Source organism: Salmo trutta, chromosome 12 (genome assembly GCF_901001165.1).
Source record: "Salmo trutta chromosome 12, fSalTru1.1, whole genome shotgun sequence".
Lineage (NCBI taxonomy): Eukaryota > Metazoa > Chordata > Actinopteri > Salmoniformes > Salmonidae > Salmo > Salmo trutta.
The window spans coordinates 5,476,878-5,504,543 of record NC_042968.1 but is presented as its reverse complement, the minus strand read 5'-3'; the positions used below and the strand labels follow the sequence as shown (position 1 = coordinate 5,504,543).

The window sequence follows — 27,666 nt, the reverse complement described above, 5'->3', positions numbered from 1 at the left end:
ACAGTTTGCAACTGCACATGGGGACAAAGATCTGGCCTGATGAAACAAAAATAGAACTGTTTGGCCACAATGACCATTGTTATGTTTGGAGGAAAAAGGGGCAGGGTTGCAAGCCGAAGAACACCATCCCAATCGTGAAGCACGGGGGTGGCAGCATCATGTTGTGGGGGGGGGCTTTGCTGCAGGAGGGACTGGTGCACTTCACAAAATAGATGGCATCATGAGGAATTGAAAATTATGTGGATAATTGAAGCAACCTCTCAAGACATCAGTCAGGAAGTTAAAGCTTGGTCGCAAATGGGTCTTCCAAATGGACAATGACCCCAAGCATACTTCCAAAGTTGTGGCACTATGGCTTAAGGAAAAACGAGGTCAAGGTATTGGAGTGGCCATCACAAAGCCCTGACCTCAATCCTATAGAAAATTTGTGGGCAGCACTGAAAAAGCGTGTGCGAGCAAGGAGGCCAGGATGAATGGGCCAGAATTCACCCAACTTATTGTGGGAAGCTTGTGGAAGGCTACCCGAAACATTTGACCCAAGTTAAACAATTTAAAGGCAATGCTACCCAATACTAATTGAGTGTATGTAAACTGCTGACCCACTGGGAATGTGATGAAAGAAATATGAAATAAATAATTATTTCTCATTCTTAAAACAAAAAGTGGTGATCCTAACTGACCTAAGACAGGGAATTTTTACTCGGATTAAATGTCAGGAATTGTGAAAAACTGAGTTTAAATGTATTTGGCTGAGGTGTATGTAAACTTCCAACTTTAACTGTATGTAGGTTCAGATATAAGCCCTAATGTTGAGCAAGCTCACAAACCTATTGCAGCTGGTTGCCATACAATTGTACATTATTATCAACATATATTTTTTTAACAGTGTGGTACTATAGTCATACCTGTCTCACAGTGACGTCCCGTAAAGCCTGAGGGGCAGATGCAGGTGTTGGGTGACACACAGGTACCTCCGCTCCTACACCCCTCCTCACAGAATGCTGGAAAGAGAGAGATACAGACAAAGTAGAGAGAGAGACAGAAAGAGAAACAGAGAGAAGCAGTGAGAGAAAGTGAGAGAGAAAAGGGAGAAAAACAGAGAGAAACAGCCAGTGCAAGAGTTTAATTCTCACACATATATATCACAAACACAATCCTACTGTGAACACTATTTTGTTCTGTTCTATTTAGCAGCATTGGTTTTTGTGGCTCAAATGACCAGTCCCTCACTGTGCATTTCCTCCACCACACACAACCCTATTCTCAAACTTTAAATGGGTAAGAAGCCCAGCTTGCCGGCTTGGCCCTGGGCATGAGCCACCTAAGCGGGCCATTTTTGCTAAGCAGAACGCACGCACAGGTGCACACCCTCCAGCATCTTCCAAGGTCACCATTACTCTCCATGGGGAGGAATAGTTTTAGTTTCTATGCATTCTCAGTAGGGGGTGAGATGGGGCTTTGTGGGTCCCACTTTCTGTGTGTGTGTGTTTTGTCATGTATGTGAGAGAAAACGTGTCTGTGATCTTCACAACCCCCCAGTTGATGGATTGCAAAGCACAATGTGAAACTCACTGTGACTTGTGCTGTGAATGTACAAGACGTGATCGCTCACTCTCATTTTTCGTATGGTTGGCCTTAGTGGGAATCTGCAAGCCCCATGCTCTACCAACTGAGCCACAGCGATCGATCTATCGATCTATCGATAGATCGATAGATCGATAGATCGATCGCTGTGGCTCAGTTGGTAGAGGGGAAGGCTGGGTTCTGTATAACCACTGTGACATTATGGTGCTCATAAAGTTAGTGGAGAAAAGTTTGACAGTGTGCAGGTCTCCATTTCTTTCAGTAAGTTTAATGACAGGATTTTAAGGATGAGTCTAAATTGGCAAAAACCTCTATTTGTAGTGTTGTGTGTGTGTGTGTGTGTGTGTGTGTGTGTGTGTGTGTGTGTGTGTGTGTGTGTGTGTGTGTGAGAGATAGAGAGAGAGAGGGAGAGAGTCGGAGGCCAACACACACTGCACAAACACATAGGTCCCCTCGCTTTGGTTTATGAGTCCAATAAACATCCATTTGCTCACATAATGATCACACCTGTCTCGTTATAAAAGCGTGCTAAATATACAAACTGATACATAAGTGCAATAAATAACCACACAGCACCGTGCCAAAACCCATTAGTGCTGTTCATTTGACTGGATCCCCTGATAAAGTTATTTCAAGCACCTCATTAAGAGCCTGATTGTACTAATACACCTCACAATTAAGAATGAATTAGACTGAGTCAATATAAGTGTATCTACTTCTCTAATTATCATTTTACTGCAATCAGCATAAAGGGGGTGTAAGGTAGAGATTCTCTCCTCCACAGCAGCTCCAGTGACCTTCAGCTCAACCATCCCACTGCCTAACTGAGCCTGTTGCTGATTCACTACTTTTGGAGACATGCTTATAATCACAAATTTGCTATTTGACTTTCGATTAGAGTTCTAGCCTTCCAGCACCGGGTAGTATAGGAATCATCCCGGCTCCTTGAGATCCTTGAGCTTCCAAGGATCCATTTGGGATGCGGGAACATCAAAGATGGTGTGCTAAAGGAAATTCCTGTAATTCCAGGTTCCTCCAAATCCACCAAATGGATAACAGCATTACGATTCCACGCTAGGAAATTGAATTGACTTAATTAGCGCTGGGATGACTGTCGTACATCCCTTTAATGTGCTGTATTAAGAGATTGTCAGCCCTCTTCATAACGATCCTTCTCTAATTGGGAGCACAAATCTCATTAGGGCTACGAACGGAGAGAGCAAAGCCAAGCCCGACCGACTCGCTCTGTTCAAAAAAAATATCTCAGAATAGTGCAGGGAGAGCATGGTCACATGTTATAGAGTGGTCCTGGATACATTATCATAAATACAGTCATCAGTACTAATGGAGGCGCATCAGCGGTCATTTAGATAATGGAAGTCAAGCTCCTTACTCTTAGCCTACATGCTTTGGCGGGTGACACCTCAGTAGTGGTCCGGTCAGGAGGAGACCTACATGGTCTGAATACCTACAGTACCAGTCAAAAGTATGGACACACCTACTCATTTAAGGGTTTTTCTTTATTTTTACTATTTTCTGCATTGTATAATAACTACAAAACTATGAAATAACACAAAGGTAATCATGAGGTAAGCCAAAAAGTGTTAAACAAATCAAAATATATTTTCTATTTGAGATTCTTCAAAGTAGCCACCATTTGCCTTGACAGCTTTGCAAACTGTGTGCATTCTCTCAACCAGTCACCTGGAATGCATTTCAATTAACAGATGTGCCTTGTTACAAGTTAATTTGTGGAATTTCTTAATGCGTTTGAGCCAATCAGTTGTGTTGTGACAAGGTAGGGGTGGTATACAGAAGATAACCCTATTTGGTAAAAGACCAAGTCCATATGATGACAAGAACAGCTCATATAACATACAGCTCCGATAAATCCACTATAATTGAGAATTTCAATAAGCATTTTTCTACGGCTGGCCATGCTTTCCACCTGGCTACCCCTACAGTGGTCAACAGCACTGCACCCCCCACAGCTACTCGCCCAAGCCTTCCCCATTTCTCCTTCTCCCAAATCCAGTCAGCTGATGTTCTGAAAGAGCTGCAAAATCTGGACCCCTACAAATCAGCCAGGCTAGACAATCTGGACCCTTTCTTTCTAAAATGATCTGCCGAAATTGTTGCAACCCCTATTACTAAACTGATCAACCTTTCTTTCGTGTCGTCTGAGATCCCAAAAGATTGGAAAGCAGCTGCTGTCATGCCCCTCTTCAAAGGGGGTAACACTCTAGACGCAAACTGCTACAGACCTATATCTATCCTACCCTGTCTTTCTAAGGTCTTCGAAAGCCAAGTCAACAAACAGATTACCGACCATTTCGAATCCCACCGCACCTTCTCCGCAATGCAATCTGATTTCAGAGCTTGTCATGAGTGCACCTCAAACACGCTCAAGGTCCAAAACGATATCGTAACTGCCATCGATAAGAAACAATACTGTGCTGCAATATTCATTGACCTGGCCTGATTCGACTCTGTCAATCACCACATCCTCATCGGCAGACTCAATAGCCTTGGTTTCTCAAATGATTGCCTCGCCTGGTTCACCAACTACTTCTCTGATAGAGTTCAATGTGTCAAATCAGATGGCCTGTTGTCCGGGCCTCTGGTAGTCTCTATGGGGGTGCCACAGGGTTCAATTCTTGGGCCAACTCTTTTCTCTGTATACATCAATGATGTCGCTCTTGCTGCTGGTGAGTCTCTGATCCACCTCTACGCAGACAACACCATTCTGTATACTTCTGGCCCATCTTTGGACACTGTGTTAACTAACCTTCAGACAAGCTTCAATGCCATACAACTCTCCTTCCATGGCCTCCAACTGCTCTTAAATACTAGTAAACTAAATGCATGCTCTTCAACCGATCGCTGCCGGTACCTGGCCGCCCGTCCAGCATCACTACTCTGGATGGTTCTTACTTAGAATATGTGGACAACTACAAATACCTAGGTGTCTGGTTAGACTGTAAGCTCTCCTTCCAGACTCACATCAAACATCTCCAATCCAAAGTTAAATCTAGAATTGGCTTCCTATTTTGCAACAAAGCATCCTTCACACATGCTGCCAAACATACCCTCGTAAAACTGACCATCCTACCAATCCTCGACTTCGGCGATGTAATTTACAAAATAGCCTCCAATACCCTACTCAATAAACTAGATGCAGTATATCACAGTGCCATCCGTTTTGTCACCAAAGCCCCATATACTACCCACCACTGCGACCTGTACGCTCTCGTTGGCTGGCCCTCGCTTCATACTCGTCGCCAAACCCACTGGCTCTAGGTCATCTAATAGACCCTGCTAGGTAAAGTCCCCCCTTATCTCAGCTCACTGGTCACCATAGCAGCACCCACCTGTAGCACGCGCTCCAGCAGGTATATCTCTCTGGTTACCCCCAAAGCCTATTCCTCCTTTGGTCGTCTCTCCTTACAGTTCTCTGCTGCCAATGACTGGAACGAACTACAAAAATCTCTGAAACTGGAAACACTTATCTCCCTCACTAGCTTTAAGTACCAGCTGTCAGAGCAGCTCACAGATCACTGCACCTGTACATAGCCCATCTTTAATTTAGCCCAAACAACTACCTCTTCCCCTACTGTATTTATTTTGCTCCTTTGCACCCCATTATTTATAAAAAACGCGACAGATTTAATCTGATTATTACTCCTGCCCAGAAACTAGAATATGCATATAATTGTTTGATTTGGATAGAAAACACCCTACAGTTTCTAAAACTGTTTGAAAGGTGTCTGAATATAACAGAACTCATTTGGCAGGCCAAAACCTGAGAAGATTCCAAACAGGACGCGCTCTCTCTGACTATTTCTTGGCCTTCTTGATCATCTCTATCCAAAACAGGGGATCTCTGGCATAACGTGACATTTTCTAACGCTCCCATAGGCTCTCAGAAGGCGCCAGAACAATGAATGGTGGCTTTGCAGGCCATGGCTGAAAAACATTAGCGCATTTGGATAGTGGTCGATCTGAGGACAATGAGACTGGAGGCGCGTGCACGAGCCGACACCATGTTTACTTTCTCTCTCTTTCAACGAAAACAACGACTCCCGGTCGGAATATTATCGCTTTTTTACGAGAAAAATCGCATAAAAATTGATTTTAAACAGCGTTTGACATGCTTTGAAGTACGGTAATGGAATATTTTGAATTTTTTTGTCACGAAACGCGTCGGGCGTGTCACCCTTCTTTACCCTTCGGATAGTGTCTTGAACGCACGAACAAAATGCCGCTATTTGGATATAACTATGGATTATTTGGAACCAAACCAACATTTGTTATTGAAGTAGAAGTCCTGGGAGTGCATTCTGACGAAGAACAGCAAAGGTAATCAAACTTTTCTAATAGTAAATCGGAGTTTGGTGATTACCACACTTGGTGGGTGTCAAAATAGCTAGCCTGTGATGGCCGGGCTATCTACTCAGAATATTGCAAAATGTGCTTTCACCGAAAAGCTATTTTAAAATCGGACATAGCGAGTGCATAAAGGAGTTCTGTATCTATAATTCTTAAAATAATTGTTATGTTTTTTGTGAACGTTTATCGTGAGTAATTTAGTAAATTCACCGGAAGTGTTCGGTGGGAATGCTAGTCACATGCTAGTCACATGCTAATGTAAAAAGCTGTTTTTGATATAAATATGAACTTGATTGAACAAAACATGCATGTATTGTATATCATGATGTCCTAGGATTGTCATCTGATGAAGACCATCAAAGGTTAGTGCTGCATTTAGCTGTGGTTTGGGTTTATATGACATTATATGCTAGCTTGAAAAATGGGTGTCTGATTATTTCTGGCTGGGTACTCTGCTGACATAATCTAATGTTTTGCTTTCGTTGTAAAGCCTTTTTGAAATCTGACAGTGTGGTTAGAATAACGAGAGTCTTGTCTTTAAATGGTGTAAAATAGTCATATGTTTGAGAAATTGAAGTAATAGCATTTCTAAGGTATTTGAATACGGGATTACACTGGCTGTTGAGTAGGTGGGCGTCCCACTGGCCCAGAGAGGTTAATAACAAACATTTATCCCATCTGTAAATATAAATAAAATGGTTAAATTAGGAGCCTAGTTGGTTAAGCCACAGAAAGCCAGTAGCCTTCCCACTAGCCATGACTGGCTGAGATAATGAGTGAGCTGGACATGTAGAGAGATACATTTCAACACCTGTAGAATATGTGAAAAAATGTAATTAGTGAAAGAATTTAATTAAAATTGTTGCCAGAAGCACAGTTACAGTCACCAACACTTTGGATAACATGACAACAGCTTAACCAGCTCTGCCAGGGCGAGTAACATTGACAGAGTGTGGGTGGGGGCTAAAGCTTAAGATGTTTCTTATGGCGTTGCACACGGTCAGTGTGAACCAGAGTGACTTGACACAACAACGTGCCAAGCAAGCTGTACATTCAAAACAGAAAGGACACAGGACATTATTTAATGAAAAGGGTTGCAGTCTGCCGCGAAGCTTTCATTAATGTACAGTGAGGGAAAAAAGTATTTGATCCCCTGCTAATTTTGTACGTTTGCCCACTGACAAAGAAATTATCAGTCTATAATTTTAATGGTAGGTTTATTTGAACAGTGAGAGACAGAAAAATAAAAAAATCCAGCAAAACGCATGTCAAAAATGTTATGAATTGATTTGCATTTTAATGAGGGAAATAAGTATTTGACCCCCTCTCAATCAGAAAGATTTCTGGCTCCCAGGTGTATTTTATACAGGTAACGAGCTGAGATTAGGAGCACACTCTTAAAGGGAGTGCTCCTAATCTCAGCTTGTTACCTGTATAAAAGACACCTGTCCACAGAAGCAATCAATCAAATCAGATTCCAAATTCTCCACCATGGCCAAGACCAAAGAGCTCTCCAAGGATGTCAGGGGCAAGATTTTAGACCTACAAGGCTGGAATGGGCTAAAAGACCATTGCCAAGCAGCTTGTTGAGAGATGACAACAGTTGGTGCGATTATTCGCAAATGGAAGAAACACAAAATAACTTTCAATCTCCCTCGGCATAGGGCTCCATGCAAGATCTCACCTCGTGGAGTTGCAATGATCATGAGAACGGTGAGGAATCAGCCCAGAACTAAACGAGAGGATCTTGCCAATGATCTCAAGGGAGCTGGCACCATAGTCACCAAGAAAACAATTGGTAACACACTAAGCCGTAAAGGACTGAAATCCTGCAGCGCTCAAGAAAGCACATATACATGCCCATCTGAAGTTTGCCAATGAACATCTGAATGATTCAGAGGACAACTGGTGAAAGTGTTGTGGTCAGATGAGACCAAAATGGAGCTCTTTGGCATCAACTCAACTCGCCGTGTTTGGAGGAGGAGGAATGCTGCCTATGACCCCAAGAACACCATCTCCACCGTCAAACATGGAGGTGGTAACATTATGCTTTGGGGGTGTTTTTCTGCTAAGGGGACAGGACAACTTCACCGCATCAAAGGGACGATGGACGGGGCCATGTACCGCCAAATCTTGGGTGAGAACCTCCTTCCCTCAGCCAGGGCATTGAAAATGGGTCATGGATGGGTATTCCAGCATGACAATGACCCAAAACATACGGCCAAGGCAACAAAGGAGTGCCTCAAGAAGAAGCACATTAAGGTCCTGGAGTGGCCTAGCCAGTCTCCAGACCTTAACCTCTCTGGGACGCTAGCCACCCGCAGTACACACTATTCAACAGCCAGTGAAATAGCAGGGCGGCAAATTCAAAACAAGAAAAATCTCATAATTCAAATTTCTCAAAGATACAACTATTATATCCCATTTTAAAGATAATCTTCTTATTAATCCAACCACATTGTCCGATTTCAAAAAGGCTTCACTTGTTAAGTGTAATTGCGTCGTTGTATTTACCAAAGTTCTCTCTCGATTAATTTTTTTGCCTGGTACAGGACTCTAGTGCCAGAGAAGAGACTCTTGGACTACCCATAGATAGGCGTTCTAACTCCCCCTTGTCATTGTGTGGTGCAATCTTCCACTATCTACCACAAACGGTAGCGGTACAAGCTCAAAACTTTAATTGAGGAACCATTGTATCTCTCCTTCGGCAGTGAACTACTCCGGCCCGCTGGCCTCAGCTCCACTGGTGAGAGAGACTGGGACAACTATCCTCCAACCACTTAGCCAATGCTAACGGAATCCCACTAAGAGGCAACAACGACATACAATGAATTTGCCCTGTTACATTATTCATAGCCTATGAAAGTGCCGTTGTGTGTGTAACATAATTGTAAGACATCAGGTCTAATGTACGAATCCATGGTCAATACTGTCCCGGCATTGTCTACATTTGGATGCTAACAGATAGCCTAGTTCATTGTCTATTCCTGGTTGGTGAAGCTTGCTATAATTTTGCGGTTGTGAAAGCCTGTCGGTGTAGCATATCACATTTTCTCTTTCAATGAATAAGATCATATCATTCTCAAACTTATGTGCATGTGTTATTCATTGTACTTGCCTGAGTTGAGTATGGAAGCTATTCATATTAACCTGTGGAGACTGTCACCTCAATCACTGTGTTGTATCCCATCATATTCTGCCTTTAAATTGTATCTGTTAAGTACCTAATTTCCAACTTATTTAGTCTAGTAAATAAAACCTTGAATTTATTATTTGTGGAATTGTGTTCGTTTGCGACCAATTTCGTTCTTGAGGTACCAGAGCTTGTCATCTGTTCAGAATGAGAATATAGTAAATTGATTAAGACTATTGTTGAAATAGGATTAATGATATAATGGTTCATGTTAACTACTGATATAGTTAATTCAAGAATTAATCTATATCCAAACCTTAATGGTGCCCCTCTTAATCAAATAATTCAGATCAATTTATTGTGCATTTGGGAAACATTCAGACCCCTTCCTATAATACATCTACCACTTGGACAGCTCATGTCCTCCCTCTGGTGGCGAAAAGTTGATTGCTTCATAAGAAGAACTACAGTGCCATAGGATCAAACTGACTTCCTTCCACACTTAATCTGCGTTACAATTGGAGTACATTACTTAAATGATTAAGCTACCAATTGGTAGTCATGTATGATCACAGTTTAAATATCTATACCCATTTTTGCCAATTTACAAAACAATTAAATAGTGCAGCTTGTTTGAACATTGACTCTAAAGACTGATCCTGTGTATCATAATGATCAATCACTGTTTTCAAACTGTTATTGTTGATCCATTAATCTTTCTTTGTTTATTCATAGGTGGTTAATTGTTAATTAATTACTTTGCATGTATAGCTTACTGCTTGATTATTGATTCTTCATCAACACATCAATATTTTAACCATTTCAAAACAGCATTACCATTCCACTAATAGTGCAAAGGACATTTAAACACGTTTTCTGGACAATGTATCAAACTGAAGGACTCATGACATGTTGATCTATTCTTGAAGTATACTGAGACATTTTTTTCTTCTCTTTTCCTATGCCATTAAAATGGTTATAATGGGTATTTTGCTGTAACATCAAAATGTATAGATTTTACCCAGGGTATGTTTGCTAACTAAAGGCAAAGCATTACATTGTAGGCACTGTTAAACTGTTTGTGTACAGAAGGAACATTCTGTGAAAACTTATAAGGAAATCTCAGATGTATCTCAATGAACCTAAAGCAACAAAAGTCAACCATTTTTTTATACCTAAAAGAGTCCTAAAATGAAACTCAAATAGTTAAATGATCCATAGTATTATACTCTTATACTGAACAAAAATATAAAACGCAACATAAAGTGTTGGTCCCATATTTCATGAGCTAAAATAAAAGATCCCAGAAATTTTCCATATGCACAAAAAGCATATTTATCTAAAATTGTGAGCACAAATTAGTTTACATCCCTGTTAGTAAGAATTTCTCCTTTGCCAAGATAATCCATCCAGCTGACAGGTGTGGCATATGAAATAGGAGTGGGTCTAGGGTTTCTGGGATAATGGTGTTGATGTGAGCCACGACCAGCCTTTGAAAGCACTTCATGGCTACAGACGTGAGTGTTATGGGTCGGTAGTCATTTAGGCAGGTTACCTTGGTGTTCTTGGGAACAGGGATTATGGTGGTCTACTTGAAGCATGTTGATATTACAGACTCGGTCAGGCACAGGTTGAAAATGTCAGTTGCCAGTTGGTCAGCGCATGCTCAGAGTACACGTCCTGGTATTCCGTCTGGCCCTGCGGCCTTGTGAATGTTGACCTGTTTAACCTGTTGGGATAGGGGGCAGTATTTGCACGGCCGGATAAAAAACGTACCTAATTTAAACTGGTTACTACTCTTGCCCAGAAACTAGAATATGCATATAATTATTAGATTTGGATAGAAAACACCCTAAAGTTTCTAAAACTGTTTGAATGGTGTCTGTGAGTATAACAGAATTCATATGGCAGGCCAAAACCTGAGAAGATTCCATACAGGAAGCGCCCTGTCTGACAATTTGTTCTCCTTCTGCGGCATCTCTATTGAAAATACAGCATCTCTGCTGTAACGTGACATTTTCTAAGGCTTCCATTGGCTCTCAGAAGGCGCCAGAAACTTGAATGACGTCTCTCCAGTCTCTGGGCGAAAAACAGCAGGAGATTTTGTGAGTGGTCAGGCTGAGAACAGTGACACTGGAGATGCGCATTCATGTGAATTCTCCATGTTTTTCTTTCTCTCTTTGAATGAATACGACGTCGCCCGGTTGGAATATTATCGCTATTTTACGAGAAAAATCGCATAAACATTTATTTTAAACAGCGTTTGACATGCTTCGAAGTACGGTAACTGAGGTAACTCAGTTAGCTCAGTGCATAAATTGCCTATAATCCATGGCTTCTGGTTGGGGCATGTACTGTACATGCCCCAACTGTACATGCCAGTCACTGTGGAGACGACAACATCGATGAACTTATTGATGAAGCCAGTGACTGATGTGGTGTACTCCTCAATGCCACCGGAAGAATCCCAGAACATATTCTAGTCTCTGCTAGCAAAACAGTCCTGTAGATTAGCATCCGAGTCGTCTGACCACTTCCTTATTGAGCGAGTCACTGGTACTTCCTGCTTTAGTTTTTGCTTGTAAGCAGGAATCAGGAGGATAAAGTTATGGTCAGATTTTCCAAATGGAAGGAGAGGGAGAGCTTTGTTTGCGTCTCTGTGTGTGGAGTAAAGGTGGTATAGAGTTTTTTCCCCCTTTGGTTGCACATTTAACATGCTGGTAGAAGGTTAAACAGATTTAAGTTTCCCTACCCAGGCCACTAGGAGCGCCACCTTTCGATGAGTATTTTCCTGTTTCCTTATGGCTCTATATAGCTCTTTGAGTGCCGTCTTAGTGCCAGTATTGGTATGTGGTGGTAAATAGACAGCTACTAAAAATATAGATGAAAACTCTCTTGGTAAATAGTGTGATATACAGCTTATCATGAGATACAACCTCAGGCGAGCACAACCTTGAGACTTAATATTAGATTTTGTTCACCAGCTGTTACTTACAAATATACACAGACCGCCACCCCTTGTCTTACCGGAGGCAGCTGTTCTATCTTGCCGATGTACCGAAAACCCCGGCAGCTGTATGTTCCAGAGAAAGCAGTATATCCTTTGCATCGTACTCGTTAAAGAAAAAAACCTTTGTCTAGTTCGAGGTGAGAAGTTATCTCCCATCATAAGAGATGGTAGCAGCAACATTATGTACAAAATAAGTTAAAAGCAATGCAAAAAAAACAAATAAAAATAGCACAGTTGGTTAGGAGCACATAAAACGGCAGCCATCCCCTCCGGCGCCATTCTTTGACCAGCCACCCGGACAGCTGATGAAACTGAGGAGTATTGCTGTCTGTAATAAAGCCATTTTGTGGGGGGAAAAAACAATTTCTGATTGGTTGGGCGTGGCTCCCCAGTGGGTGTGCCCTGCCCAGTCATGTGAAACCCATAGATTAGGGCCTAATTAATTTATTTCAACTGATTGATTTCCTAATATTAACTATAACTCAGTAAAATCTTTAAAATTGTTGCATGTTGCGTTTATATTTTTGTTCAGTTTAAAACAATTCCATAGCACCCCCCCAACATCTTACTCTCAAGATTCAGGCAATCACACACATGCACACACACACACACGTGCACAAAAGCACACACACACAAACACACGAAGCTCCTCTGATGCCGCCTGAGTCCCAAATATCACCGTATTCCCTATATAGTGCACTATTTTTGACCAAAGCCCAATGGGCCCTGGTCCAAAGTAGTGCACTATATATGGAATATGATCCCATTTGGGATGCAACTGCCATTCTGTAAGGAATAGGATCTGAGACGATGACTGCAGACACTTCCTTCTTTGCTCCACTGCAGCTAAATCCAACAGCAGGATGAGGCTAAAAATAATTGCTTTGATAATTAGTACCACCTACAAAAACATGTTTTTTTTGTATTTTACATTTTCCAATTAATCATGCATGCTTTTTCCTCCTATGACCTTAAATGTTGAGAAAATACCAATATGGCCTCCAGCACGGATCTGAACAGCACAACTTAGTGTTTTCCTATCGTCCTGCCAAATTTTTTGAAAAAAAAATATTAGCAGAATCTAGCACTTGCAGGGAAACGAGAACAGCATCATCTCCTATTCCGACACTCTACCTTCCTCCCTCCCTCACTCACTCTATTTCCCCCAATGCAGCAAACATCTTTACACTCAGTATCACACCACTACGGCACGCGGTTAGACTATTCTAACACAGTCACATGTTGTTAGCACAAATAGATGAGAAAAGAGCAGGCATCTCCCATTGTTCTCTAAGCCAGTGTTTAGGCCCCGCTGAAATCCTCTCTTTTTAAAAACCTCTTGTGTATAACAAACCGGTCCTAAAGAAAGAGAAAAAGACCATTAACAAGATTAGGGAGCTCATTTTGCAAATGACAAGAGGATTTACAATGCACATCTGTTCATTAAGTGGGAAGCGGGTAACAATACTGAACTATAATCTTTAGCTGGGCTCTGATTGAACTTCAGTGGCCCGTCTATTGTTGTGTGCTGGGGTTTTAAACAATGGTACACTTGCTGCTCCTCTGAGGATAACATGATGATGGAGAGAAGGAAGAAGAGAGAGTAAGGTGAGAGATAGACAGACGGAGGGATAGAGAGACAGTAAGAGGAAGGAGATAAAGAAAGGGTGATAGAGAGAAGGAGTTTAACATTTATATTTGAGGAAATTATATTTTCCAGAGACATGCAGTAATGAATGCATGCATTTATTTTACTTTTTCACCGTGGGAATCAAACCCACAACCCTCACATTGCAAGCACCATGCTCTACCAACTGAGCCACACAGTACCAGTTTAAGATTCTAATTTCCATACATGTGGTGTCCTCTTGACCCTTTCAGGATCAATAACAGTAAACTGTCTCCTGTGGTGGAGACCAAGCTTTATGTGAACCAGCAATCATCTCATTGACATGAGGGGGAGGAGCAATTTGTGTTCATGCGCAGACCAGCTGGCTGGTGTGTTTACGGGCATATTCAATCTCTCCCTATCCCAGTCTGCTGTCCCCACATGCTTCAAGAGGGCCACCATTGTTCTTGTACCCAAGAAGGCAAAGGTAACTGATCTTAATGACTATCGCCCGTAGCACTCACCTCTGTCATCATTAAGTGCTTTGAGAGACTAGTCAAGGATCATATCACCGCTACACTTACCTGCCACCCTGGACACACTTCAATTTGCTTTCCGCCCCAATAGATCCACAGACCATGCAATCGCCATCACTCTGCACACTGCCCTATCCCATCTGGACAAGAGGAATACCTATGTAAGAATGCTGTTTGACTATAGCTCAGCATTCAACACCATAGTAACCTACAAACTCATCATTAAGCTTGAGGCCCTGGGTCTGAACCCTGCCCTGTGCAACTGGGTCCTGGACTTCCTGACAGGCCTCCCCCAGGTGGTGAAGGTAGGAAACATCACCTCCACTCTGCTGATCCTCAACACTGGGGCTCCACAAGGGTGCGTGCTCAGCCTTCTCCTGTACTCACTTTCTGTGTGAGAGTAGCAGGTGCAAGTATGAGGGGGTCATCTGGATCTGTAGAGACTGGTACTAGAGGTCTGGCATTGATGATGGCAGCCCCTTCTGCCATCAGAGTAATGAGTGTTTCGTGACTTTCGTGACTTGAATGACCCTGTTGGAGGAACATAGAATCCAGGATTCTCCTTGCTATGCCAATCATTCTCTCCCAGGCACCACCCATGTGAGAGGCATGAGGTGGGTTGAATATCCAGGTGCAGCCCTGTTCTGTCAGGTAGGTATCCACGGAGTCGTCATTGATGTTCGAGGGGATCTTAACCTCTATGGGCTGTGTGGGACGCAAGTGTCCCACCCCTGGTACACCCTATCAACAACAGGTGAAATATCAAGAGCGCCAAATTTGAAAACAATTAAATGTCATAATTCAAATTTCTCAAACATACAACTATCTTACACCCTTTGAAAGATAAACATCTCCTTAATCTAACCACGTTGTCCGATTTCAAAAAGGCTTTACGGCGAAAGCATAAAGTTAGATTATGTTAGGACAGTACATTGAAAATAGCTGTGTGTAATGTTTTGTCAATGCAAAGACACACGTCACCAAAAGCAGAAAACCAGCTAAAATTATGCACTAACCTTTGACAATCTCCATCAGATGACACTCCTAGGACATTATGTTAGACAATACATGCATTTTTTGTTCTTTCAAGTTCATATTTATATCCAAAAACAGCGTTTTACTATGGCGTTGATGTTGAGGAAATCTTTTCCCTCCAATAACCGCCAGTCAATCAGCACAACAAATTAAATAATTACTATTCGAAAACATTGGTAAAATATTATATTGTCATTCAAAGAATTATAGATTTACATCTCTTGAACGCAACCGGATTACCAGATTTAAAAATAACCTTACTGGGAAATCACACTTTGCAATAATCTGAGCACTGCACCCAGAAAAATACGCTTTGCGATACAGACTAACTGCCATGTTGGAGAGATCTAAAATCAAAAATACTATGTAAATAATCCATTACCTTTGATTCTCTTCATCAGATGTCACTTCCAGGAATCCCAGGTCCATAACAAATGTAGTTTTGTTCGAAAAAGCTCATAATTTATGTCCAAAAAGCTCCGTGTCGTTAGCCCATGAACTACGCCCTCCGGACTTGTCTTCATGAAAGAGGGGGAAAAAAATATTTACGTTCGTTCAAACATGTCAAACGTTGTATAGCATAAATCATTAGTGCCTTTTCAACCAGAACATGAATAATATTCAAGGCGGACGATTGCATTCTCTTTTAAAACGTATTGGAACGAGAGTACCCAACATGAATTCGCGCGCCAGAGTCTTATCGGCCACCACCGTTCCAAGGCTCTTGTTCGGTCAGATCTCACAGTAGCAGATTCAAACCACTTTGTAAAGACTGGTGACATCTAGTGGAAGCCATAGGAAGTGCTCAACGATTAATAAGCCCCTGTGTGTTTCAATGGCATAGGCTTAAAGGTAATTCAACACATCAGGTATCCACTTCCTGTCAGAATTTGTCTCAGGGTTTTGACTGCCATATGAGTTCTGTTATACTTACAGACACCATTCAAACAGTTTTAGAAAATTCAGAGTGTTTTCTAACCAAACCTGAACAATAATATGCATATTCTAGCTTCTGAGTTGGTGTAGGAGGCAGTTAAAAATGGGCACATATTTTTTTCAAAATTCTCAATACTGCCCCCTAGCCCCAACAGGTTTTAAGTTACTTGCAGGCCCCAATGAAGTTGGTCCCACGGTCGGAACGAATATGATTGGCTGGGCCTCAGATCGAGATGAAACGCCTCAGGGTGTTGATGAAGCTTGATGTATCCAGTGACTGAAGGACTTTGATATGAAACGGCTCTCATGCTCATACAGGTGAATATGACGACCCACCGCTTTCTGTGGGCGAGGCCTCCTCTTGTCCGGCGAGAGGCGACGGTCAATGGACCAAATACGTCTAGACCGACATGGGTGAACGGAGGTTCGGTGGAGAGACGATCAGCAGGAAGGCTGGCCATCTTCTGTGCTTGAGAAGGACCATGACTTTTCTGACAGGTGACACACTGGTGGATGATGCTGTTCACGCACCTTTTACCGCCAACTATCCAAAGACCGGCTGTACGAATGCCTCCCACTGTGAAAAGGCATCCCTGGTGTTGGATCCGTTCGTGGTAATGCCTCACCAGTAAAGCTGCAACGTGATGCTTCCCCGGGATGATCAGGGGGTTATTCTCATCATGTCTGAGTTTTGCTTCTGTGATGCGACCCCCAACTCTCAGAAGGCCATCTTTATCAATGAATGGATCTAAAGCTCTCAGAGAGCTTTCTTTGGGAATTGTTTCCTGGTTCCTGATGCACTCAAACTATCTTGGATAGGTTTCCTCATGGACTGTCCGTATGATGATATCCTTTGACTGAGAAAATCCGTCTGCTGTGCATGTTGTCTGACAGTAGTGCCAGCCCTTACAGTTGCTGTTTTTTTCCTGCTGTAGTGTTGTTGAAGAGAAAAGTGATGTTCTGGGAGTGGAGTCAATTTTGCTTTACCCATAACAAAGCCCATGTGACTCAATCCTTTGACACCTGCCACTTTGAGGTAGGCAACTGCCTTTGTGGATGAATATGCATAGTTCTCTTCGTCTCACTTCTGAGGGTGAGACCATAGTGTAGGCCCTATGGATATGAAGGTTACATAGCTCTTTCAAAAAATTCTCTCCATGCAACCCATGGCTCCTCCATTTCTGGAGGCAGAGGGGAGTCCAATTCACCATTGGCCATGGTGAGCTCCCTGACAATAGACTTGCCTTGAATGGTGATAGGGGCCACAAATCCAAGTGGGTCGTACAGACTGTTCACAGTTGACAGCACTCCTCGGCGTGTGAAGGGCTTCTCATCTTCGGCTACCTTGAAGGTGAAAGTGTCAGTCCTGAGGTCCCAGTTTACCTCTCTAGGGTAGGGGGCAGTATTTTCACGGCCGGATGAAAAACTTACCCAAATTAAAACGGCCTACTACTTGGGCCCAGGAACTAGAATATGCATATTATTAGTAGATTTGGATAGAAAACACTGAAGTTTCTAAAACTGTTTGAATGATGTCTGTGAGTATAACAGAACTAAAATGGCAGGCAAAAACCTGAGAAAAATCTAACCAGGAAGTGAGAATTCTGGTGCTTGTAGTCCTTTCAAGTCATTGCCTATCGAACACAGTGACTTAGGGTTCATTTTGCACTTCCTAAGGCTTCCACTAGATGTCAACAGTCTTTAGAAAGTTGTTTGAGGCGTCTATGATGAACAGAGAGCGAACAAGAAGGTGGGGAAGTTGGTGACCCAGGGAAGGACATCAGTTCATTGGCGTGCATTCACGTGAGAGGTAGCTGTGTTCCAAAACATTTTTCAAGACAATGGAATTGTCCGGTTGGAATATTATTGAAGTTCTAAGTGATAAAGGCCCTAAAGATTGATGCTATACAACGTTTGACATGTTTGAACGAACGTAAATATAACTTTTTTTACTTTTCGTTGTGACATTTTCCGCGCACTTCCTACACTTGGAGTAGCTAACTGAACGCGCTAACAACAAGGAGCTATTTGGACATAAATGATGGATTTTATCAAACAAAGCAACATTTATTGTGGACCTGGGATTCCTGGAAGTGCCTTCTGATGAAGATCATCAAAGGTAAGTGAATATTTCTAATGCTATTTATGATTTTAGATGACTCCAAAATGGCAGGTATCTGTATTGCCTAGTGTATTTTTCTGAGCGCAGTACTCAGATTATTGCAAAGTGTGTTTTCCTCGTGAAGCTTTTTTGAAATCTGTTACAGCGTTAGCATAAAGGAGATGTTCATCTATAATTCTTTGACTGACAGTTTAATATTTTATCAACGTTTATGGTGAGTATTTTTGTAAATTATTTTGCTGATTCACTGGGAGTATTGGAGGCAAAATATTTTCTGAACGTCACGCGCCAATGTAAAATGGGGTTTATGGATATAAATATGTACTTGATCGAACAAAAAATGCATGTATTGTGTAACATGATGTCCTAGGAGTGTCATCCGATGAAGATCGTCAAAGGTTAGTACATAATTTTAGCTGTTTTTCTGGATTTTGTGACGCCTGTCCTTGCTAGGAAAATGGCGGTGTGCTTTTTCTTTTGTTGGAACTGTCCTAACATAATCTAACTTTATGCTTTCGCCATAAAGCCTTTTTGAAATCGGACAATGTGGTTACATTAAGGAGACGTGTACCTTTAAAATGGTGTAAAATAGTCCTTTGTTTGAGAACTTTGAACTATGACATTTTGTGATTTTGAATTTGGTGCTCTGATTTTTCACTGGCTGATTTTTCACTTACCTCCCCGAGAGAGGTTAAGACCCAAGCTGCGCTGCATAGGCAGAGTGTCTGACCCGATGTCGAGATCTTTGAGGTCATTTGTGTGATCTTGAGATAGAAATGCTTCCATTACCTCCTTCTTGTTCAATGCAATCTTGTGTAACCTCAGATTAGAGAGGTCAAGAATCTCTTGTGTTCTCTAGAGCAGGGTGACTGCATCTTGGACTGTAGGAAATTACTTTATGCCATCTTCGACATAGAAGTCACGTTCCACAAACTGTCTGACATCAGGATCGTAGTCTGGTTCTCCTTTTTGAACTGACTGAGGCTGTAGATATCCACTGCTGGGGAAGGACTGTTACCGAAGACATGGACCTTCACGCGGTAGTCGATGATGTCTTTGGACAAGTCGTTGTCCTGGAACCACAGGAATCTCATGAAGTTACAGTCTTCTTTCACCAGAAAACAGTGGAACATTTGTTGGATATCCACTGTCACAGCGACAGATTCCCTACGGAAGAGGAGTAAGCACCCCAAGGAGTTTGTTGTTGAGGTCAGACCCAGTCATGAGAACGTCATTGAGGGATACTCCATCGTATTTGGCACTAGAGTCAAAAACCACACGGATTTGACCAAGCTTCTTTGGGTGATAGACACCAATATAGGTAGGTACCAGTGTTATTATTCTTCTTTCAGGGGCGGAGCCAGTTCAGCATGACCATACTCAAAAATCTTCTCCATAAAAGAGACAAAATGGTCTTTCATCTCAGGCTTCCTAAGGAAGTTGCATCTGAGGGAGGAGAAGCGTTTCAGCGCTAGATGTCGATTGTCGGTGAGACGACATCTTGGTGTCTGGAATGGTAATGGTGCCACCCAGCTGTTGCTGTCGTCCTTCCTGATCCCTTCCTTCATGATTTTCAGAAAAGAGCTGTCTTCGATGGAGAAGGCCACTTTGTTGTCGTATCTAGTTTGCTGGAACACATTGCAGCCCAAGTGAACTTCCTCTTTGTCGCAAGGAAGTCTTTTGTAGCAGCATAGCGCAGGCTGATCGCGAGCTTGGGCATTCCAGAATCTTTCTTTCACCAAGAAGAGGTTGGGACATGGCTCGAAGAGAGTAGGTCGTCCTTTCTCCAAAGTGTTTGTGTAAAAGGTACTCACTGAGAGAGGCTTGTGAATGCTCCCAGGCAGACATTGCCTATTTTGACCCATCCGATGTCAAGCTTCTGGGCGTATGGTGAGTCATGAGGCCCATTAACTTGCTTGTGGAGCTTATGGAAGTATAATATATCTCTTCCAAGAAGGAGCATGATGGGAGCCTTGGGTACGAGTTCTGGGATGAGGTGAGCAAGGGGTTTCAGGTGAGCATGGTGGAGCGCTGCGTCTGGAGTTGGGATCTCGGATCGGTTGATTGGGATCTCATTAGACTCGATGAGAGTTTGCAGCGGAAGACTGACTTGCCCATCCATAGAATCTACCTTGTAGCCATTGGCTCTTCTTCCTACTGTCTCCATCACTCCAGCGCAGGTCTTAAGGGAGTAGGGAGAGCTGGGACCTTGTACCCTGAAGATATCGAAGAACTCAGAACAAACCAATCTGTTGCTTTGCTCGTCGAGGATGGCATAGAATTTCACTGCTCTCTCGGTAGCCTGTTGGGTAGATTTTGACGAGGCAGATCTTAGAGCAAGACCTGTCTGAGGTTCCCACTGCAGACTTGGGTACACTGAGACTTTTCATCAGAAGGATGTGTGAGCTCTTCCTCCCCACTGTGCTCTGTAGGAGGTCTGCTTTTTTGACCCAGGGGGGTGGTCCTGGATGAATGGTGGTATTATGACACTCGCTCTCACAGTCTGCGCAGCTAACGCTTGACTTGCAGTTCTTGGCAATGTGAAAAGAGGATGAACAACATCTAAAGCATAAGCCATTCTCTTTCAGGAAAGCCTTGTGTTGGCCCAGTGGTTTCTCACAGAAGGCACTTCCGTGAGACTTCCGTAAGGGGTGAGGTTTCTTGTGGATAAGGCACTGGCATTTGGAATTCTCAGCTTACTTGATAGGCTTGTCTGAGTCAGAGGTGGTAGTGGGGGATACCTTTGTTTTATGAACTGAGAATTCTCTCTGACTGCTTTGCTTCCAGGGAACTTTGTCTGCTTTAGCAACATTGGCAACAAGGCTGAAACTGGGGTCGTTCCTGATTCTGGCTTGCTGGATTACGGAGTCAACAAAGAAGGCAAAAGGAGGCAAAAATGATACTGTTGCTTGTAGTTGGAACCAATTTCTCTTGTAACCTGAAGGGCAGTTTCTATAGGGTTAACACCTCGACTATAGGGTTTACACCTTGAGCTGTATTGAGAAAAGCTAGGCCAGGGAGGTCTCCTTCGGCCTTGGCGGATCGAATCTCCATAAGCAGGTCGCCCAACTCCCTCAGCTTTGGGTAATCCTTGTTGGAGATCTTGGGGAGACTCTATCACCTCTAGGGAACCGTAGCGTTCCACAAGTTTATCCCAAACCATCCTCAGACCTTGTTTTGGATGGTTTACATGAATGGGTCGGATTGGTTTTATATCTTCAGCAGACTCTTCCAAGCCACTTAAAACCTGTTGGGGATAGGGGGCAGTATTTGCACGGCCGGATAAAAAACGTACCCGATTTAATCTGGTTACTACTCCTGCCCAGTAACTAGAATATGCATATAATTGTTTGATTTGGATAGAAAACACCCTACAGTTTCTAAAACTGTTTGAATGGTGTCTGTGAGTATAACAGAACTCATTTGGCAGGCCAAAACCTGAGAAGATTCCAAACAGGAAGCGCTCTCTCTGACCATTTCATGGCCTTCTTGATCATCTCTAACCAAAACAGGGGATCTCTGGCATGACGTGACATTTTCTAACGCTCCCATAGGCTCTCAGAAGGCGCCAGAAAGATGAATGGTGGCTTTGCAGGCCCTGGCTGAAAAACATTAGCGCATTTTTGTAAGTGGTCGATCTGAGAACAATGAGACTGAGGCGCGTGCATGAGCCGACACCATGTTTAGTTTCTCTCTCTTTGAACGAAAACAACCACTCCCGGTCGGAATATTATCGCTTTTTTACGAGAAAAATGGCATAAAAATTGATTTTAAACAGCGGTTGACATGCTTCGAAGTACGGTAATGGAATATTTCGAATTTTTTTGTCACGAAACGCGTCGGGTGCGTCACCCTTATTTACCCTTCGGATAGTGTCTTGAACGCACAAACAAAACGCCGCTATTTGGATATAACTATGGATTATTTGGGACCAAACCAACATTTGTTATTGAAGTAGAAGTCCTGGGAGTGCATTCTGACGAAGAACACCAAAGGTAATCAAACTTTTCTAATAGTAAATCGGAGTTTGGTGAGTACCACACTTTGTGGGTGTCAAAATAGCTAGCCTACTCAGAATATTGCAAAATGTGCTTTCACCGAAAAGCTATTTTAAAATCGGACATAGCGAGTGCATAAAGGAGTTCTGTATCTATAATTCTTAAAATAATTGTTATGTATTTTGTGAACGTTTATCGTGAGTAATTTAGTAAATTCACCGGAAGTGTTCGGTGGGAATGCTAGTCACATGCTAGTCACATGCTAATGTAAAAAGCTGGTTTTTGATATAAATATGAACTTGATTGAATAGAACATGCATGTATTGTATAACATAATGTCCTAGGATTGTCATCTGATGAAGATCATCAAATGTTAGTGCTGCATTTAGCTGTGGTTTGGGTTTATGTGACATTATATGCTAGCTTGAAAAATGGGTGTCTGATTATTTCTGGCTGGGTACTCTGCTGACATAATCTAATGTTTTGCTTTCGTTGTAAAGCCTTTTTGAAATTGGACAGTGTGGTTAGATTAACGAGAGTCTTGTCTTTAAAATGCTGTAAAATAGTCATATGTTTGAGAAATTGAAGTAATAGCATTTCTAAGGTATTTGAATAACGCGCCATGGGATTCCACTGGCTGTTGAGTAGGTGGGACACCCAGAGAGGTTAACTAGAAGATCACTTTTGTCACTGTAGGTTAAGTCTAAGCCCTGTAGCTATCCAGTTGGTCATAACATTGGAGTAGACCATTGGTGATGAGCTCGCGACGAGCGAAGTAACCCACAAAGTTGGAAATGTATGGGTTCCCACTTGGGGGGTCTTCCCATGTGCGCTTGTAATGTGGAGCAGGTGGATGACTTCCGTCATTGTGCATACTTCTTTGGGTCCAGCTGCTGTTCTGGCCTTCTTGAAGGGAACCGTGTAAGCTAGGGGTGAGGTGAAACTGCTGGGCTGGCCTTGACTCCAGATTAGGGAAATGGCGGTCTACAGCGGTAGTGGTGTCAACAGGTGAAGAACTGATCTCAGGCTTGAGACGTTGCAATAGGGTGTTACGTGCGGGCTCTGGCCTGGTATATCCCTGTCTTGTCTCGCCATCAGAGGACGCTCTGCTCCTGTCATTGGCTTGGGAGTGTAGTAGGATTTAGGTTGCTCTATGAGATACTCCTTAGCTCACTGTGTGGGGTCGAGTTGGGTGGAGTCGAGCTTGAGTCTGCAACTACTTTTCTGACTGCCGAAATCAGCAGCAGCTTCTAGAGCCTCAGCTTCAGCCACTTCCTTTTCCTCTTTCAGCACATTCATAGATGCTTCTAATTGTGCTTTTTCTATTTTCATTGTCCTTTCTTTCTCCACAAAGGAGAGGTGAACTTTTACAGCTTCTGCTTTTGCCCTTGCTATGGCGGCTGCAGCTCCTGTAGGTGAGCTGCTTGAATGGTAGGATGAGGCTGAAGCACGAGACCTGGTCTTGAAGGTGGATGCCTGCTCCTTGGCCACAGTGTGTTGGAGGATGTCTGTACTCTGCCGCAATTGTTATAGGCTTCTCTGGGCGTTGTGATGGGTTAGCAGTGTCTGTTGCTTGATCCAACTTGTGGTCCTGCCCGCTAGAGAGCTGTCATTTCCCTATACTGTCCTCCATATGCGTTACTGTGCATATTTTGACAGCAAGATAAATGCCTTCACATCAATAATCCTCAAAGCATGATCTCCATGTTCACAAGATATATTGATTTGAAACAGCGTGAAACTGAAACAAAGGCAATAGTGTCTTCATAAGACAATGTAATCTGTCCTAAAATACAAACTAGATATGAACGTAACCTGATATTTTGTTCACACTAACAACAAGCAAAAGCTAGGGTAAAATACTGCAGCAATTAAGCTAGTGCTGTCCATCTATTCCACAAAGTAAACATACACTTCCAAATTCCACAAATAATGCTCTGAAAGGAAAGATATATACTCACTGACTAAGCTTCCTAAGGCATACAACGTAAAGGATGGATGAAGATTGTAAGCAGACAACTGAAACAGAGCACTCTGAGCTCGACATGAGGCAACGATGAACAACTTCCTCCTAACAGGTCACATGACGGGTCAATTTTCTAGGTGAAGGAAAATACTCCAGATCAACACTAGGGGAAGCCAAATTCAAGGTAAGTAAAGGCTGCAGCTGTAAGAGCTGCAGAAAAGTATAAGAATGAGATGGAACTGAGTGTGCTTTTCACCAACTCAGTTCATGGAACACATACATCTCCATCTATACAGAGCTGTCCTGGTCTGATCCTAAACATTATAGATGAAATGGAGGGACATCATTATGTCATATAGTGCAAATATGTTATTTGAATAAGATAAAGTACGCATACACATTATAGGTGAATGTAAAATGTAGTATTGCACAGTAGAAAATTGAATGGAATCGGATACAGAATGACACCTCTGGCTCCCATAATATGTCCATGTCTCCTCTATGACATTCATTGCTGTTCAAGATCGTACTCATAGAAATTGAATCTAGCTTCTCAACAGTGTGTGCCACTACGCAAAATATGTGCTTTGTTTGTAACAAAACACAGGCAGGCCACAGTTTGTTAAGATCATCTGCTCAAACATTTGCCCACGAAACAACACTGTACATTATTCAAGAAGATCTAAATGCATATTCCCATGAACTGCTTGGCATGCAGTGGGTTAAGTTGGTACATGCGCAGAATGTTATACGGTTTGGGAAAAGCATAATGGAGAGGTTTGATCCGGTCGTGCAGCCTCTGCCTTCTGAAATAGTCTTCCATTGTCCTCCAAAAGAGGATGAGTATTCTCTCTTTAGTTAACCACTTTACTTCCTCTATTCATACACCTCTATCGTTAGACACAGGGAAGGTTGCATCACAGCACGATGCTTAGCAAGCTACAGTACTACCAGCTTACCTCTTTGTTAGCGTTAGCAAGGATGTTATGTTAGCTGCATTACTACCAGTTTACCTCTATTGCATTAACATTAACAGGGGCCGCAGGTAGCCTAGCAGTTAAGAGCATCAGGCCAGTAACCAAAAGGTTGCTGGTTCAAATCCCTGAGCTCGCAAGGTTGGAATAAATCTGCCGTTCTGCCCTTGAGCAAGGCAGTTAACCCCCAACAACTGCTCCCTGGGCGCCAATGACGTAAAATACGGAATACACATTTTGGTTGAATGTATTTAGTTGTGCAACTGACTAGGTGCTCCCTTTCCCTAGTTACATGCTTACCTCCTCTATATTAGCAGGGACATTATGCTAGCTACATTCCTACCAGCTTAAATCTTCTGTCCCTCACTGGTCTCGAACCTGGGAAACTCTGAATACACATTGACATGCCACCATCAAGAAGCGTTACCAGTAATGCCACAAATGCTGCGGCTCTTGCAGTGCAAGGGAAACAACTACTTCTAGGTCTCAAAGCGGGATGTGTCTACTAACACTCCGATAACCATTTCACATTGGCTACACAGTGACAGACAGTATTAGCAGGGACAGACTCGGGACCTAGCCCAGATCTGTGACTCATTTCTTAATTTCTAAGAGCACAGTGATGATGTATGTTCAGCCTGAGGAGAGACACTCCAGGTCGATTGGCCAACGATAGGGGCATCACACATTAATGAATTCCCGGAGGGACAGAGAAAATGGGGAATAATTCCTACAAGTCTGTCTCCATAGAATATGAATAGTCTGGGGAATTAATTGAGATGTAGCAATAGTTCCATAATAATACAATACGGGGCCATTTGAAGAATATTTGACTTGATTTATCGTGAATACGAACATAGATATGATCAGTTAGTGTGTGGTTGGAACGCTCTTTCTCTGAGCTGGTTGGAGTGCATTTCATATTCAAGTCATTGTTTAATGCGTTTTTCTCTGAGCATTTTTCCCCAGTTGGATCATTCGCATATTACTCATGACTTCCAGAGTGAAAAATGTGGAGGTGGCTGTAAAGTTGTTCGATGGCAATTTTTTAAAATGTTTTTCTTTTTCTTTCTGGGGCTGCTGTGTGCCTGTTGTTGGAGACAATCCAGCATAGAAACAGTCTGGAAAGCACTTTGCAAATTGCATTGATCTCTCCGTAGACCTACCTTCCACCTGCCTCCCATCCTAATGCCTCTCTATTACAGAAGGAGACGGGGAGGCGGTGGTAAGACGACAGGTGTGACACACACACACACGTGCGCACACACACACACACACGTGCGCACACACACACACACACACACACACACGTGCGCACACACACACACACACACACCTCACTCCCAAATAAAAATAATATATTCTACACTCTAATTACACACTGGTCGACACGGGGGACAGACAGCGAGACAGTACTAGAGCGATAGAGCGAGGGAGGAGAGGAAGAGAGGAAGAGAATAGAAGACGTGGTCCTTTTCCTGGGAGACGGAATAAGATTAATAGACTGAGTTTAGGAGAGGAGTACAGAAAAAGGGAAAAGGATGAGAAGGGGAGAGGAGAGGTGTTTTCCTTGCCTGAGACTCATGGTCGCCAGTTTATAAAAACACGTGCATTCGGAAAGTATACAGAACCCTTCCCCTTTTCCGCATTTTGTTATATTATAATTGATTTAATAAAAAAAATTCTCATACACACAATACCCAATAATGACAAAGCAAAAACAGGTTTATAGACAATTTAAAAACAGAAATACCGTATTCAGAACCTTTGCTATGAGACTCAATTTATTTATTTTTATTTAACTAGTCAAGTCAGTTAAGAACAAATTCTTATTTACAATGACAGCCTACCAGGGAAAAGTGGGTTAACTGCCTTGTTCAGAGGCAGAATGACAGACCTTGTCAGCTCTGGGATTCGATCCAGCAACCTTCCAGTTACTGGCCCAACGCTCTCACCACTAAGCTACCTGCCAACCCAAAATGTTTGAGATGTTTCTACAACTTGATTGGATGAGGCGAGGTCAGTACGTGTGAATCAAAGCTGGGACCGAGAGACTGAAAAACAGCTTCTATCTCAAGGTCATTAGACTGTTAAATCGCTATCACTAGCCGGCCTCCTCCCAGTACACTGCTCTGAACTTAGTCACTGTCACTAGCCCGCTACCTTAGAGGCTGCTGCCCTATGTACATACACATGGAACACTGGTCCCTTTAATAATGGGACACTGGTCACTTTAATAATGTTTACATACTGTTTTACTCATTTCACATGTATATTCTGTATTCTAGATTAGGCCATCCTATTCAAATATTATTGTACAATACATAGGATAGAATAGCATATGCACAATAATCGTTGAATAGGATGGCCTTCT

At 42.6% G+C, this 27,666-nt stretch overlaps 1 protein-coding gene across 1 annotated transcript in view; it reads right to left on the bottom strand.

Annotated features, from left to right (window-relative positions):
* LOC115204088 (protein kinase C-binding protein NELL1) overlaps positions 1-27,666 on the bottom strand; it is a 448,552-nt gene that overhangs the window by 62,577 nt on the left and 358,309 nt on the right. The window contains exon 15 of the mRNA XM_029769393.1: positions 906-1,001. Within this exon, the coding sequence (XP_029625253.1) occupies positions 906-1,001 (96 nt within the window). The remainder of the gene's footprint in view (positions 1-905; positions 1,002-27,666) is intronic.